Genomic DNA, 16,661 nt, shown 5'->3' on the forward strand with positions numbered 1-16,661 from the left:
GCAGAGAGGTGTGTGCAGGGCAGAGCTGAGCACAGAGTGTGTGGGGTGGGGGCAGAGCCAGGGAGGAGAGCTGGGTCCAGAGCAAGATCTGCTGTCAAAGGCAGTTGCAGGCAGCAGAGGCCTGGGCAGGCAGTGGGAGAAAGCTTTAGGCAAGGCCTGGGAGAGGCTGTGTGGAGGCAGCTGTGTTGTGGTGCTAGCCTGCAGCTGTGTGCTGGGGCCTGTGTGCTGGGCAAGGAGCTGAGTCTGCACTTCTTGAGGCCTCCCATCTTGATCAGCCCTGGCTGTGTGCTGTGGCTGTGCTGCTGGGCTTGGGAGCTGCCCCCAGCAAGGCTGAGCTGTGCTGCCTGGTCCTGGGCAGTGCTGAGTCATCCCTTGCAGGTCAGTGCTCTCTGAGACCTTTGCTTCTCTGTGGCAGGAGTTGTGTCCCTCTCTCTCCATCATCCCTGCCCCTGTGTGCTGTGGAAGAGCAGAGTTTGCAGATCTGTCCCTTGGAGCAGCCCTGCAGATAAGAAACCCAGAGTGGGGCTGTAGTGGTTTGAGCCTTAACTGAGAGTTAAAAGCTCAAATGGGGAAAAGGCTGAGAATCTCTTCCCCACTTCCCCCCCACCTCCTCCCTCCAAACAGGGAGAGGAGGGAAAAAAAAGGTAAGGAGCAAATCCACTAATCAACAATCTGGAGTCAGCTTGGAAGTAGAGAGGCAAATAATTTTTTTTCTTCAAATATATATATATATATAGCAATAACAGGGAATAAGGTTCACAAGGGCAAGGAACAAGAATGGATGGGAGGGGAATAGAAAAAAAATAATAGAAAACCAGTCTGTCTCTGAAGAGGCGCAGAGGCAGCAGGGAGAAGGATCAGGTCCAGCCACGTGGCTGAGGATCAGGGGAGCAGCTGCAGTAGCTCTCATCCAGCAGAGGCAGGAGCCAAAAAGGAGATCGAACAGCTATGAGGTCCTGCTTTTTATACCCTTGCTGGGCAGGGAGGGGGGAGTGGAACAGACTCAGCTTTCCCAGGGGGGAGACGCCCTTCAGGGAGTGTAAAGTACCCGCAAGCCCTCCACCCTGCTTTCTTCTTTTGTTTTCAGAAAAAGGTGTTAACCCACCACAGGGGCAACAGCAGGACCCCAGCTCCCAGCATCCCAGAGTCCCAGGGCACCTCCCAGCCTCTTCCGCCTCCTCCTGCCCACTACATTTCACCACTCCAGGGGCTGAGGCACATCAGGTGTTGGAATTTGGAAACTCCCCAGGCTTGTGGGGGTCAGTTGTGTGCAGGAGATGATGTTTGGGGTTGGGATTTGGAGGGTGGTGGGAGAAGGTTGGAGGTGGTTTGGTCTTTGTGGGTCAGTGCTGCTGTCTCCATTGCCTGAGCCAGGAGAGATCAAAGGACAGGGCCTGGGCCAGGAACCATGCTGCCAATGCCACCAGGCTTGAGGAGAGCAGGACAAGACCACTTGTAAGCCCCAGGGTACTTCAGGGCACTGATCACAGGAACCTGGGTTCTCAGCACAGGTATTAGAGGTCTGTGCCCACACTGTGGCAGAAACTGTAAGTTTGAGGTCCCCTCTGCATTCTCTCCTCCAGCTGGGTGTTGGGAGGTGTTGGGAGTCAGGGATTGTCATGATCCAGGTAAGATCTGAAGGTTTGAGGTCCTGGGCTCAGGTGCTTCCATCTTCCCTATTGCAGAGCTGTGACTCCTCCCTCCCACAGTATGGCCTCACAGAAGGATCCAGACAAGAGTTGGGAGGAGAAGCAGCACCCAGAGATCAAGTTGGAGAAGCCAATATGCAGTCCCAAGGGAGAGGAGGATGAGGAGGAAAAAGAGGACAAGATGGAGGATGATGCTGAGAATGACAACTATGAAGAGGAGGATAATGATGATGGTGAAGGTGACCAGAATGAGGGGGAGGAATGTGTGGAGGAGGATGAAGCCAGAGCAGGTCCCTCAGTGTCACCCAAAGAGCTGAATCAGTGCCTTGAGTGTGGGCAGAGCTTCCCAGGTGGCTCAGAGCTAGCGAAGCACCACTGCCCGCAGCCTGGCTCCCGGCCCTTCGTTTGTGGTGACTGTGGCAAGAGGTTCTGCTGCAACTCGGATCTCATGCAGCACCTCCGCACCCACACTGGAGAGAAACCTTTCACCTGCGCTGACTGCGGACAGCGCTTCACCCGGCGCTCCAGCCTCACCCGGCACCGCCGCACCCACACTGGAGAGAAGCCCTTCTCTTGTGACCGCTGTGGCAAGCGCTTCAGGCAGATCTTTACTCTTAGGCAACACCACCTCACCCACACCAGGGAGAAGGCCTTCACCTGCAGGGACTGCGGCGAAAGCTTCAAACAGAGCGCCACTCTCACCATCCATCGCCGCATCCACACTGGAGAGCATCTGTTCCCCTGTGCTGAGTGCGGCAAGAACTTCACCACGAGTACCACATTAATCCAGCACCGACTCATCCATAATGGTGAGAAACCTTACAGCTGTACGGACTGCGGCAAGAGCTTCACCCAAAGGGGACACCTCACAGAGCACCGTCGTGTGCACGCTGGCGAAAAGTCTTTCAGCTGTGCTGAGTGCGGCAAGGCATTCCGACATTGGGGCACTCTCATTCAGCACCACCGCACCCACACTGGTGAGAAGCCGTTCACCTGTGCTGACTGTGGCAAGAGCTTCAGCCAGAGGGGCACGCTCATTGATCACCGCCGCACCCACACTGGAGAGAAACCGTTCACCTGTCCTGACTGTGGCAAGAGCTTTAGAAACAGGAGCAATCTCATTGTTCACCGCCGCACCCACACTGGTGAGAAGCCCTACACCTGTGCAGATTGTGGCAAGAGCTTCCGCCACCAGGGCACGCTCGTTGGTCACCGCTGCACCCATATTGGTGAGAAGCCGTTCACCTGTGGTCACTGTGGGAAGAGCTTCAGCAAGAGGAGCTCTCTCATTTGCCACTGCCGCACCCACACCTGTGAGAAACCTTTCAGTTGTGCGGAGTGAGGTATGAGCTTCACCCAGAAGGGGTACCTCAACAAGCACCGCTGCACCCACAACTGAGAGCAGCCTGCACTGGAGGGGAGGCATAAATCCACCTAGAATCTGTTGGGTAATCGTGACCCCTCTGAGAGGGCCTTTCCAGCACCAAAATCATCCCTTTTTCCTTTGCAATTCTCAGGGACTGGGGATACCAGCAGCAACCAACACCTTCTGCCCTTCTGAACACCAATTATTGCTAATGAGAACAGCTACAGTCCTGAGTCAGCACAGCTGGAGCTCCCAGTGGAGCTGGGCAGGGCTTTGCCACGGTCTGTCTGGTTCTTCCCTTATGCTTTGTGTCTCCCTGGGGTAAGAAATCCTCTGTCCGTTGACCAATTGTCTCAATAAAACCCAAAAGTTACCCAAATCCTGTCTGTTTGCTTTTATTTCAGATATCCCTGCCTCAATGCCTGAATTTTGGGGGCATTTGCTGCCAAGGGATGGGGTGGAGCTGTGTGCCCAGTTCAGGGAGGGGAAAATGAGGTTCTCAGAGGAGTCTTGAGGAGCATCTCAGAGGCATTCTGCAGGGGCTTTCAGGTGATCTTACATGTTTGGGATTTGGCTGGTCCTAGGACTGACTCTTGGGATCTTTGGAGGGTGTAGGGGGAAGCTGATGGAGATCTTTGGAAGAACTCAGAAAGCTTCTGTTGGCTTTCCACTCTGGGGCTGGAACAGGTTGAAGAGCTGAGAAGAGGTTAAGCTGCCTCTTCCCCCCCAAAACAGAAGAGAGGGAAAAATAACAGACACAGGAACCAAAAAAACCTCTGGGTTGAGATAAGGACTTGAGATAAGACCAAAAGAGTTGAATCCAAAGGAGATCCCATAATGCACACTGACCTGAGGCTGTTTGCAGAAAGAAGCACAGCAGTCAGCAGCAGCAACCAGGAGTTAAACCCCTTCAGCCCTCCCCCTCAGCAAAGAGCCAGCACCTGAGAGCCAGAACCCAACAGCAGCAACCAGAACAGGAAGCCTCTCATGTTGCCATCTGAACTTCAAGCCCTGTAGTACTTTGCTCCAGCCAGCACTGTCCCTGGGAAGGTGGCATGAGGCACGATGGAGTAATGGCAGCAAATTTTCAACTTAACCTTTGATATTCCCACGCCCTCATTCTGTGCCATCTGCACCATGCCCAGCAGCGATCAGCAGCACACCTCAGGCACTGTCCATTCTCACTCCACAGGAGGTTGCTTTGCAGTACCCAGAGGGCTGCTCACTGCAGGTGCTCTGCAGCTCCACTCTGTTTCAGCCCAGTCTGGATCAGTCCATGCCCAGTCCAAATGCTGCAAATGTTGGAGCTGTGTTTCCAGCTCTGGGGCAATGGAGTCCAGTGACTCCTTCCATGCCTCCAAGTGAAAGCAAACTGTGGCTTGCATCCCAGTACTCAGCTTCCAACACATCCAGGTGTGGGGATCCTCCTGTCACACCAGAAACACAGATGGGTTCCACCCCTTGTGGTTTGATGGTGTCAGAGCACTCTGGGCACCTGTATCTACTAAAGCTTTATCCTCCCATGGGTTCAACTTGCCAGGACATTGGTTCTGTGTGGTCCAACAAACCAATTTGTCTCTCCCTTCCATCTGGTTGGAGGCAGAGCCCCTTTAATTCTGCCTTGGGTCCCTTGTATCTTGTGAAGATGCTTTGGGAGTCCCTTCAGGAGGACCAGAAGCAGTTTCAGCTTCCCTGCTCTTCTTAGGTCATTTCCCACTGGAAACTGAGGCAGTATCTCTGCGGGGACAATTCCCCTGTAAGTCACAGACTCCTGCAGCCAGGACTGGATTGGGTTTTCCCTTCCACTTCCTCATGTCCTCCCCATGGTCACACAAGTAAAGCAGAGGGTGTGCTGTGCTGTGTGCCTCCCAGATTCTCTCCCTTGGACAGGGGAGCAGCTGCTCCTCATGGCTGAAACACAGGACTGTACAGGTGGGGAATAAAAGCTTCTTCTGGAGCTGATGGAACTCCTGGGACAGTTCCTTCACAGCTGAAACACAGCCCTGGACAGAGGAGCAGAGATTTCCTTTGCCTTGCTGGGGCCTGCTGCTTGTTTCATCCACTGTTTGTCCTTGGTTATCTTCCAAAGCCAGAGATAAGAACCAAGCCAGCAGCCCTGGTTCTTTCTCTTGTTCCCATGGGGACCCTGATCCCTCCTGGTCCTTTGCAGGATCAGCTGCTTTCCTTGTAGGCTTCTTTATCCCTACAGGAGTGTTGTAGATGTGCACTCGGGAGTGAGCAGCAAGGATATCAATGAATAGATATATTGGTAGTCTACTGATATACAAACTATGCAGCAGGGCATTTAGTTTCTATTCACAGGCAGCAGTATTGGGTTGGTGGAACCACCTCTGCAGAACGTTTGTGCCTGGGCACTTCAGAGGAACCAAATGAGTTATAGAATTTAGAGTTGAAACTGATTGGAAAAGCAGTGGGGGAGGGGTTTGTCGGTGACCGGCAAACCCTCAACCCAGGACAGTTTCAGCACTACCTGAATCCAAATTCTATAAAGCAAAGGTTTGGCTTCCTCACGAGCTGAGAACCTCATGAAATCTTTCCTTGGTGATGTGTTTAGAGTCCTGACAGCGCAGCACGGCTGTGCCCTCATGAGGAACTAGAGAATGGCGCCGACCGCGTGGCTGTGCCGCGGGGTTGCTGCTTCTCCCAGAGCACAAAGGTCCTGGAGCCTCCCAGGGGAAGCTTCAGAGGCTTTTGCCGCTGGCTCCACAAAGCGCAGCACCTGGCAAAGGTTCCCCGCTCTGGGGGCTGTAGCGCTTCAGGACCGGTGGTGCACAGGGGCTGCCATGGTTTCCTCCCGTGGTGATGGCTCATGCGGCAGTTGACCCCACGCTCCACGGCACTGCCCCCAGCTGGGCAACAGTGGCAATGTGCAGTGAGGCCTTCTGGAGCTGCTTCAAGTCCCGGGCGAGGCGGACCGTAGCGGCACAGAGACGCACGCAGGCATAGGCACGGACACCAGCGGGGGGGGCACTTGTTTACCAAACACCTCCTATTTACCATTTGCCCCAAAGAATACTGCTCCAGTCAGCACCCACTGCTAACACAATAATTAACAAATCAACTGATACTCTGCCAAATAACCATAAGCACACGCTGTAAACAGGGTAAACAAACATGTAGCCTGGGCCTTGTTTGGCACAGGGGTGAGAACATGCCCAGGCAGATTGTTTACCTGGACTCAGTGGTGCCATGGTCCCCCCCCCACTGACTCCAGAAGAGAGGGGGATCAAAGGGGGTTTGAGTCACACACACAGAAGAATGTTCTGGTAATATTTGGGCCACAATCCTGGTCATTAGCACCATTCACTATGAGGGGCAGCTGATCCTGGCACAGGCTGGCTCTCTGACGCAGCTGCCATGCCTGTGGCACTGTCTGTAGGACCAGAGACCTTCTCTTGCCCCTGAGCCCTCTGCACAGAGATGAGAAGGGCTCGAGAGGCATGGGCCAGGCCCAAGCTCACTGCAGTGATTTCTGTCTCTCAGGAACTCCCAGGCTGACAACAGACTTTTCCCAAACCTTTCCCCAGCTGGGGAGGATTTTGCACTTGCTCAGGGCTGAAATTCCAAAGCACCAGAGGTGACCACCAGCCTAAGAATTTGCCCCTTCTCTCCCCCACCCCCTGCCACTCCTCAGTATCCAGCATCCGGGCAGATCTCACAGTGGTTTCCTTGGGAGTGTCCTGTATTGCTCTGGATGAAACCAGAGCAAGTTGCCCAGCAGTGGACAGCACAGCTCTGAACCATTGCCCTAATCTAATACTCAGCACCGCCAGCAGCACAAACAGGACTATAGCTCATCAGGCCCCCAAAAGCAAATCCATCAACAAAGTGAACACACCACAGGAAGGAAAACTTTTGTCAAACTCTGTTGACAAGCCTCAAGCCTTAATTGAGTCCTCTTCTAGCTCTTTTTTTTACCACAATCCTTTTGTCTCCTGCCAAAATTCGTCCTCATTAAGGCAGCTGCATTCCTGCCCCACACTGGGCTCCAGAAAAGGAATGTACTGGGTTCAGCTGAACCAGCAGCTTAACCTCTCTGCCTCCCCCAACACAGAACTGAGGGGAAAAGGACACCACACAAAACCAATTTGTGTTAATACAGAAAAAAATGAGGGAAGAGTTTCCTGAGCAAATCAGATAATCAGAATACAAAAGTACAGTGACCTCAGCCTGTGTGCAGAAAAGGCACAGTGGAAAGCAGCAGCAAGCAGCAGCAAGCAAAGCAAATGCCCAAACTAGGGAACTGCTCCCCTATCCCTCCCTGTCCCACTGCCATTCGAGCAGAGCAGCCAACACCAAAAAAAACCCAGAACCCAGAAGCAGCAACTGGAACAGGGAGCCTCCCATGTTGCAACCTGAACTTCAAGCCCCATCATCCTTTGCTCCAGCCAGCACTTTAATTTCTGAGGCTGGCATGGCTGCAGCATGGTCTGGATAACAGCAGCAGAGTCAACTCAACCCATGACAATCAGGAACTCCTCCAAGTGAAATGGAAAGAGCCTCTCAGCTTTTGTGAACAACTTACACTGCTTTGAAGGCAGCTGGACTTGCCCCATGGATGCATTAGCTGAGAGCCCAGAAGAGCCCAAGGGGGCAGTGGAAGGTGACTTCAGAAGGATCCTTGAAGATGAAGCTCAGACTTCATGATTTGTAGCTGGAACCTTGGTATTTCCTACTGGGGTCTCCTTTGGATTCAGAGCCCTGTGACAATTCATAGGGTCACAGGATATTAGGGGTTGGAAGGGACCTCTGGAGATCTCTGAGTCCCCCTGCCTGAACAGGACCATTGCAGGTCTCACAGGAATACATCCAGACAGGGCTGGCAAGTCTCCAGAGAAGGAGACTCCACAACCACTCTGGGCAGCCTGTTCCAGGGCGCTGTCACCCTTACGGTAAAGAAGTTCTTCCTGCTGTTGAAGTGGAACTTCCTGTGCTGCAGTTTCCATCCATTGCCCCTTGTCCTATCCCAGGGCACAAGTGAGCAGAGGCTGTCCCTGTCCCTTCCTTTCTGACCCCCAGCCCTTGGATATTTATTGACATTGATCAGATGCCCTCTCAGCCTTTTCCTTTCCAGACTAAACAGCCCCAGGCCTCTCAGCCTCTCCTCATCAGGCAGTGCTGCAGTCCCTTCAGCATCCTCACAGCCTCTGCAGCAGATCTCTGTCCCTCTTGAACTGGGGAGCCCAGAGCTGGATGCAATATTCCAGGTGGGGCCTCCCCAGGGCAGAGTAGAGGGGGAGGAGAATCTCCCTGGATCTGCTGGCCACACTCTCCCAAATGCACCCCAGCATCCCATTGGCCTTCTTGGCCACTAGGGCACATTGCTGTCCCATGCAGAACTTGCTGCCCACCAGACCTCCCAGGTCCTCCATGGGGCTGCTCTCTAACTATTTTTTCCCTTGAGTGCTGTAGGGTTTACACTGCTCTGGACATTGCATGGTGCAGAGGGGTGCACCAACTGCCCTGAGAACCCTAAGGAAGGGCTGGAGGGGGGAGGGCATTCATTGGAATTCCAAGACCTGATAATACCTCTTGGACACACTGAGAATCACAGAATTGTCAGGGCTGGAAGGGACCTCAAGGATCATCCAGCTCCAAGCACCTGTGCCAAGGGCAGGGACACCTCACACCAGAGCAGGTTGGTCACAGCAATATCCAGCCTGGCCTTAAAAACCTGCAGGGATGAGACTTCCACCAGCTCCCTGGGCAATCTCTGACAGTGTCCCTCCACCCTCATGGGGAAGAACTTCTTCCTCACATCCTATCAGAATCTTCCCACTTCAAGTTTTACTCCATTCCCCCCAATCCTATCCCTACTCAACACGCTAAGAAGTCCCTCCCCAGCTTTCTTGTAGCCTCCTTCAGATATTGGAAGGCCACAAGAAGGACTCCTTGGAGCCTCCTCTTCTCCAGACTGAACAGCCCCAATTCCCTCAGTCTGTCCTCATAGCAGAGCAGTTCCAGCTCTCTGCTCATCCTCATGGCCCTTCTCTGGACACCTTCCAGCACCCCCAGATCCTTCTTGTAATGGGTGTTCCAGAACAGCACACAGAGCTCCAGGTGGGGTCTCACCAGGGTGGAGCAGAGTGGGAGAATCACCTCCCTGGCCCTGCTGGCCACATTTCCCTTGCTCCAGCCCAGGATACAATTGGCTCTCTGGACTGCAAGTGCACACTGGTGGCTCCTGTTGAGCTTGTGGATGAACACTTCCCTTAAGGATAATCCAGAATTAGAAGCACAGGATGGGGGTGGAGTAGGCTCCTGATAAAAAAAAAAGAGCTATTCCAAATGTGTCCAGAGATGCAACCTAACTGATTAGCAAACATTGACTGCCTGAAGCCAAGGAATCCCTGTGGGAAAAACACTCAGGGTGTGCATTGTGGTGAAGAGGTTATTAAATTTATGAATATGAAATATGAATTATGAAAATATAATTTTATTAATTATCAAACTATTAATAACCGATGAATCACCAACTTATATACATGTTCTAGTGCACGTTCGTGAAATAGACTCCACAACTGGCTTAGTGTTATGGTTATAACGTAATTGAACTATCTATAAACCCTTTCTATATTTATATATATCGAAGGGTGCAGTTCTGCCGCTTGGCCACTAGATGGAGACTCTGCGGGACGCGGGCGGCTTCTGGCTATACACAGCAATATTATAACCTTGCTATGCATCAGCGCTTACTCTGCTAGACGCGGATACTTTGAACCGGGTGCTAGTGGGTGGAAAGCACGTGGACGATATTCAATCCCCTTCAGACAACAGGGATCGGTCCTGGTCGGGGTCGGCCCGTGGGATCGGCCCTCAGCAGTCGGCTCGCACGGCAGGGCGGGACGACGGTGGCCGGTAGGTGGGCTCGAACGACGGAAGCAGGCGAAGCTATGGGGGTCGGCCCAACCACGGCGGTTCTCGGGGCTGATGCAAACAGCCTCGGGGAGAGAATGCAGCTGCGTTAGGCGGCGGATTCTCTTTAATGAGGTTAAAGGAGCAACAGGACTCTCGTAGTGGTCCCGGGTCCGGTGCAGTATGAGCATGAACAATGCTTTGGTTTTCCCTGGAATTCACAGGGCTCAGAGCGGCACTCGGCGGCGTCTCTCCCGCTACGACGGGGCTAAGCATATGTGGACTCGGTATTGATCAAGTCCCTTCTCCCCGGCAACTGGGCAGATCTTACCTGCGGGGGTTGGTCCAGGCCTCCGGTGGCACGATGGGGTCTTCCGATCGGCACGACTGGTTGTAGCAATGCTGAGCTCCTCAGGCTCAGCGAAGGTCCTCCCTCTGGGCTTCTTTAATGATGCAGAGGCTTCCAGTATGCGTGCATGTATAACAGAAGCTAACAACAATAAGCTCAATGGCAAAGGCTGCAGCTCGAGAGTTACTCTCTCGAGCAAGCACAGAGACAAAGTGAATGAGGGGGCAACGTGTTCACCAACTGGGGTGATACTTATAGATTCCTCGAGGCTGGGCTTGACCAATGGGCACTCTCATAAGCAACTGCCTTCAGCCTATAGAAAGCGTGAAGCTAGAATTATGCCCATACTTGGTGTAAGCACAAGCGCTGCATGTGCTGGGTGCGTGCAAGCCTGGCTAATGCCTTGGCTTTTGTCTTCCTCCAGGAGGAGGGGGAACTTGCCCACATGCTGGGACAAGATTCAGTATCGGGGCATAATGTGCCTTCACCACATGCATCCATCCAGGTTGTCACCATCCCATAATAAGGAACAAACACACATGGTGGGCAGCACCAGGAGGAAAGGGAAAGTATTGGAGATGTGGCAGTAAAGGCAGGAAAAGATTACCCCTCAGCTGGTCAGGAATCTGTGCCCCTGGGGCAGTGCTCCCAAATACAACTGTGGCTGATCTGTGAGAGACTCAAAGTTGGGTCCAAGGAGATGTGAAATGGCACAAATGAAACAATGCTGCAAAGGAAAGGGCCTCTGCTTGGCACAGCTTGGCCTGATGGTTTCTGCCTTGCTCAAGAGAAAGTGAAGCAGAAAAGGCCATGATGAAGATCTCTGCTCTCCCAGTCCACTGGAATAGGACTGCAGGTGCAGGATCAGCTTCCCAGGGAGGAGTGAAACAGTTTCTGAAATAGCTGCTCAGGAGGGAATGGCTCCAGGCATGGTCTTTGCCTCAGAAGGAGGAGTGGGCACAGCACTGAACACAAGCTGTTGTGTTTCCATGGATCAGAGAGGAAGGACATCCATAGACATGGGTGAGAGATGGGAACAAAGCAGGATTGTGCAGGAAGGAGGAGCCAGCACAAGTTCTGAACCATGAGGGTAGTGGAACACTGGAACAGGTTGCCCAGGGAGGGGGTTGGGATGCCATCCCTGGAGATATTCAAGGTGAAGCTTGACAGGGCTCTGGGCAACCTGATCTAGTTGAGGCTGTCCCTGGGAAGGTCAGGCAAGATAACCTTTGTAGGTCCCTTCCAGCCCAGCCCATTCTGTGATCAGTGAGATATGGGAAGCAAGCAGATTCTGCATGAAGTGCAAAAGGAAGACACCACCTGGGGCTTCTCAGAGCTCTGGGCCTGGCTATGGTTGTGGATTCCTGCCTTGGGCTTCAGTCTCAAGCAGTTGGTTGGAGCAATAACCCTGAGCTTGTTCACCTTTGTTTGCATGGCTGTTAGAGTGCAAGGCATGTGTGAGTGCTGGTCTGCTTGAGGGAGCAGAACAGGGGACAGCAAGGACCTCTCTGGGAAGAGCTGGGGCAAATGTCACCTTCAAGAGCAGGCCCTAAGCCTCTGTATTCTCCTAAGCTCCCATTTCAAGGACCAGGCGTTAGACTGTCTGCAGTTCATAGAGCAATACTGAGCAAGACTTTCCTGAGGTTCTTTTCCCTTCTTTCTGTTGCTTTTGGGAGACTCTTGAGTTTCTCATTCCATCAGCTGGGCAGGACATGTTCTCCTCACCTTTCACTATGTGTTTTGGAATCTCTTGAGTTTGTCACAAGACATTGGTTTGGTCACCAGCTGTGTTCAGACTTTTCCCTTCACCTTCTAATCCCAGAAACACAGAATCACCCAGGTTGGAAAAGATCTCAGAGATCATCAAGTCCAACCTACCACCAAACACCCCCTGACACCTAATCCATGGCCCCAAGTGCCACATCCAATCTTGTTTTGAACACCTCCATGGACGGTGACTCCACCACCTCCCTGGGCAGCACATTGCATTGGTCAGTTCCTCTTTTTGGGAAGAACTTTCTCCTCATCCTGAGCCTAAACTTCCCCTGGTGTGGCCAATTATTAAATATTAATAACAACCATAACAGGACTCCTTCCCAGTACAGATTGTGTCCACACCCACGAAAGGCTACACCACTTCTCTGGGACTCCTCCCATTACCACCTATATCCCCTTTCCCACTTCATGAGAGATTGGGCCTCATCCTACTACAAACTGTCTGCCTGTTGTTTGGAGCTGGATGTTCTGGTGTGTCCCATTCCCAGGCAGAAAGGCACTACAGGGTTTGAGAGGAACTATTCAAAATAACTGGGATGGACAAACGCTGCACACAGTGAAGAAGGCCAGCTGCAGCTGGGCTATGGCAGGAGGAGTGTGGCCACCCAGACATAGGAGTTGTCCTCCCCGAGGACTCAGAGCTGCTGTGGCCACATCTGGATGCTTGGTGACTGGGTGTGGGAATGTCCAGTCTGAAGAAATGGAGAGGAACTGCAGGGACTGCAGAGGACATCTGCCAGGATGGGAGCTGACATCTCTGTGGGGAGGCTGAGGGACCTGGGCTGCTTCAGCCTGTGGAATGGAGGCTCAGGGCACTGCCAGCGCAGTGTGCACATCACTGAAGGGTGGTTTCAGAGAGGATGGAGCTCTTCTGGGGAGTGGGGAGAGAACAAAACCACTACACAGAGCATCTTGGAAGGTTCATTGTGGAGATGAGGCCAAAGAAATAGACCTCAAAGGGCAGAGCTGCTATGCATGAGGCCATCCAGAGGTGTCAGGAAATGGCAGGGAGAGCACAGACAGCTCAGGGAAGGGGTGGAAATGGCAGGGGGAGAGCTGGCTGGGGAAGCAAGATTGGTGTCAGCAGCCAGAAAGGAAAGAGCTGCAGGCATGGGACAGTATAGGAGAGGCTGCAGTAGGGATGGCCAAGGGCTCTGGCAAGGCTCAGAGGCCCAACAGGACCAAGGTCTTTGTCCCCTTGGCTCTGGCAGTTGCCTCTGCCACCAAGACCTGTGAGGAGAAACTTGGCTTTGAGGCTTTGAGGTTCTTCTAGTCCAAGGGTAGTGGTCAGGGTTTGGCTTTATGCTTCCTAGAACAAAGGCATACTTTTCTGCCCTGTACTTTGCCTTTGTCTCCCTGCAATCCTGGCCTCTAACAAGCTGCTCTAACAAGTCCCTGGGGAGCCTTTGTCAGTAACAAGTCTCAGTGAGGCCAATCAGTGCTTCAAGGTACTTTGGAGTTTTCTTCTGACTTGGACTTGTTGAGAGGCTTCTTAGCAGTACCTTGGCAGAGTCTCCTGGCAGTACCTAAGGATGATGTAATCAGCCCCAAATACTCCATGGGGCTCATTAAATACTGCTGAACCTCTAATTATTGCCAAGGTTTCTGTAGATAATTGGAGAGGATTTTGTTGCACAAAGCATCTGATAAAAATTATTTCACAGGGTGAATCATAGCCCTGAACCACAGGTGAGGGACAGGATCTGCCTTGCCAGGGGCTTGGGGTCGGGGCTTGGTCCTTTGGATCAATGAAACCCCTCCAGGTCTCCTCAGCAGCAGAGCCACCTTTAGCTGCTTGTCCTGACCTGTCAGCACTGCCTCAGTTCTCTGCTCTCACCACAGCCTGGAGATGCTTCAGTGCCTCCAGTGATGCTTCCCTTGCATCCACTGTCTCCTTCTGTCCTAACCAGACCCTGGGGACCCTTTCCCAGTATGCTTCACTGGGACCCATTATGAGTAGAAGAAACTTCAGAGTTTGAATCTGACTTTGACTTCTGGAGAGGTTTCATCAGCTTATTCTCAATCCCTAAGGGTTACAGGGCACCAAAAGCCACAAGACGAGTCATTAAAACACCTTGGGCTGGTCCTCTGCTGCCCTATTGGGCTGGACAGAACTGCTGGCATGCAGGCAGCACTGCAGGAGACAGCTCTGGCCAGGAGCAGAACTGCACAGCAGGGCTCAGGACACTGCCAGAGGATCTCAGGGAGATGAGGAAGGCAGAGAGAGCTGCAAGGTGGCCAGGACTGGGAGGGTGACTGAGAGCTCACTGGAGGAGAAGACACTGCAGTCACTGACACAGTGAGGCTGTGGGTGCAGGACACTGCAGCTGTAGCTCCTGGAGGCGTCTCCATCTCTGCAGCTGATGCTCAGCTGAAGGCTCCTGGAGTGTGCACACAGAAGGAGAACCAAAGCCCTTCAGTTCCACCATGTGAGCAGCAGTGATCTGAGCTGGGTAAGGAGAAGGCTTCACCCCCAGCCCCTCTGCCTTCCTCTCTTCCCTTCACTGTCTCTGCAGCACTGCAGGCCTGGTCCCTGTTTCTCCACTTCTCCATGGGTGTAGTGGTTTTAGGCTATGCCTTTAAAATGTAGTTACAGATTTTGAGCAGAAAAGTAGAAACAAAATAAATAGATCACTCTTGGGTGTGAAAAGGAAAAGAAAAGATTATTCTAACCAAATTCATTGGATAAATATCTGGAATCAGAGGAGCTGTACCATAACAATTCTCTCTCTTCTCTTATCATCTCAGCTGTTGTGCTTTGCTCTGGAGAGATCACCTGCTTTGGCTGGCCTTGGCTAAGTCTAACCCACTGCTTTCTTTCTCTCTCCAATCCTCCTTTATCTCTTGGAACTTGGGGCAGGGGTTAGGGACAGTGGAACAGCTTCGCTGGTCTCTGACCAGGAGGTATTTGTGTCATTTGCTAATTGTACCTAGTATTGTCACTCCTGTATGTTTTGTACCTGTTCATTGCATTCCATTGTAGAGTGTAGCTCTTGCTTGTCAATACAGCTTCATTTGCTTCTAACTGAGCTGCTCTGGCAAAACTAATAATGGGGGGAAATTTCAACCCACCAGAATGGGACTCTTGTTCTCTGGGCTTGGGCTGTTGGTCACTTTCTGTTCTGACACCAGAGGAATCTTCATGGCAATTAATGGGAAGGTCGTGAGTTCAAGCCTGCAGTGGGCAGTAGTGTCCTCCCTACTCTAACCATGAGGTCTGTGGTGACAGATTGAACTCGATGATCTTTGAGGTCTCTTCCAAACTTAGTGATACTGAATACTGAATACTGAACACTGAATTCTGTGTCCCTGCTGCATTTGAAGCTATGATGAACTCTGCCATGGGTTGGTAGTGATGAGGACTGAGCTGATCCATTCCTCCTGCAGCTCAGGGACAGGGCTTACAATGAGGCTGAAAGAAGTGTGCCCTAACTTGTCTCTGCCTTTCCCTCCTTGGACAGGTCTCCATGGCCAGAGGCAGCAGATGGCCAACAGCAGCTCCATCACCCACTTCCTCCTCCTGCCATTCCCAGGCACAAGGCAGATGCAGCTCCTGCACTTCTGCCTCTTCCTGGCCATCTACCTGGCTGCCCTGCTGGGCAATGGCCTCATCATCACCACCATAGCCTGGGACCACCACCTCCACACCCCCATGTACTTCTTCCTCCTCAACCTTGCTGTGCTTGACCTGGGTGCCATCTCCACCACTGTGCCCAAGTCCATGTCCAATTCCCTGAGGGACACCAGGGACATCTCCTATGCAGGATGTGCTGCTCAGGTCTTTTTCTTTCTCTTTTTCATTTCAGCAGAGTTTTTTCTCCTCACCTCCATGTCCTACGATCGCTACATTGCCATCTGCAGACCCCTGCACTATGAGACCCTCCTGGGCAGCAGAGTTTCTGTCCACCTAGCATCAGCTATCTGGGGCTGTGTCTTTATCTATGCTCTGCTGCACACAGCCAATACATTTTCCCTGCCCCTCTGCCAGGGCAATGCTGTGCACCAGTTCTTCTGTGAAGTGCCCCAGATCCTCAAGCTCTCCTGCTCCACATCCTACCTCAGGGAACTTTGGCTTATTGTGGTTGGTGCCTGTTTAGCATTTGTCTGTTTTGTGTTGATTGTGGTGTCCTATGTGCAGATCTTCAGGGCAGTGCTGAGGATCCCCTCTCAGCAGGGACGCCACAAAACCTTTGCCACCTGCCTCCCTCACCTGGCTGTTGTCTCCCTGTTTATCAGCACTGGCTCCATTGCCTACCTGAAGCCCTCCTCCATCTCTTCCCCATCCATGGACCTGGTGTTGTCAGTTCTGTACTCAGTGGTGCCTCCAGCTGTGAACCCTCTCATCTACAGCCTGAGGAACCAGGAGCTCAAGGCTGCCCTCAGCCAACTGATCCCTGGATGCTTTCAGAAGCAATAAGCTCTTTGTCTTCCCCTGCAGAGCAGTTCTGATGTCACTCAGTGCAGGCCCAGCCTGGCTTGCTGGAGTTCTGGCTGCTGCTGGTGCTGTTCCCCTTGTGAGAATGTTGTTCGCACACAAATGTCTTTCTTCAGAGCATTTCTGGTTCAGTGTTGTCCTGTCTGCTGTGACCCAGAGGCTGCAGACATGAGAAGCAGTGCTCCTTCTGTGTTCAATAATAAAGGACCC

The 16,661-nt window shown here is 52.5% G+C and overlaps 1 protein-coding gene across 1 annotated transcript in view; it reads left to right on the top strand.

Annotated features, from left to right (window-relative positions):
- The window catches only part of LOC137457103 (zinc finger protein 721-like), a 316,030-nt gene that overhangs the window by 199,595 nt on the left and 99,774 nt on the right, over positions 1 to 16,661 (top strand). Inside the window, 1 exon segment of the mRNA XM_068168909.1 lies at positions 2,178 to 3,031. Within this exon segment, the coding sequence (XP_068025010.1) occupies positions 2,178 to 3,031 (854 nt within the window).

The sequence above is a fragment of the Melanerpes formicivorus genome, unplaced genomic scaffold (genome assembly GCF_026170545.1).
Source record: "Melanerpes formicivorus ecotype bairdi unplaced genomic scaffold, bMelFor1.0.p_v2 SCAF_159, whole genome shotgun sequence".
NCBI lineage: Eukaryota > Metazoa > Chordata > Aves > Piciformes > Picidae > Melanerpes > Melanerpes formicivorus.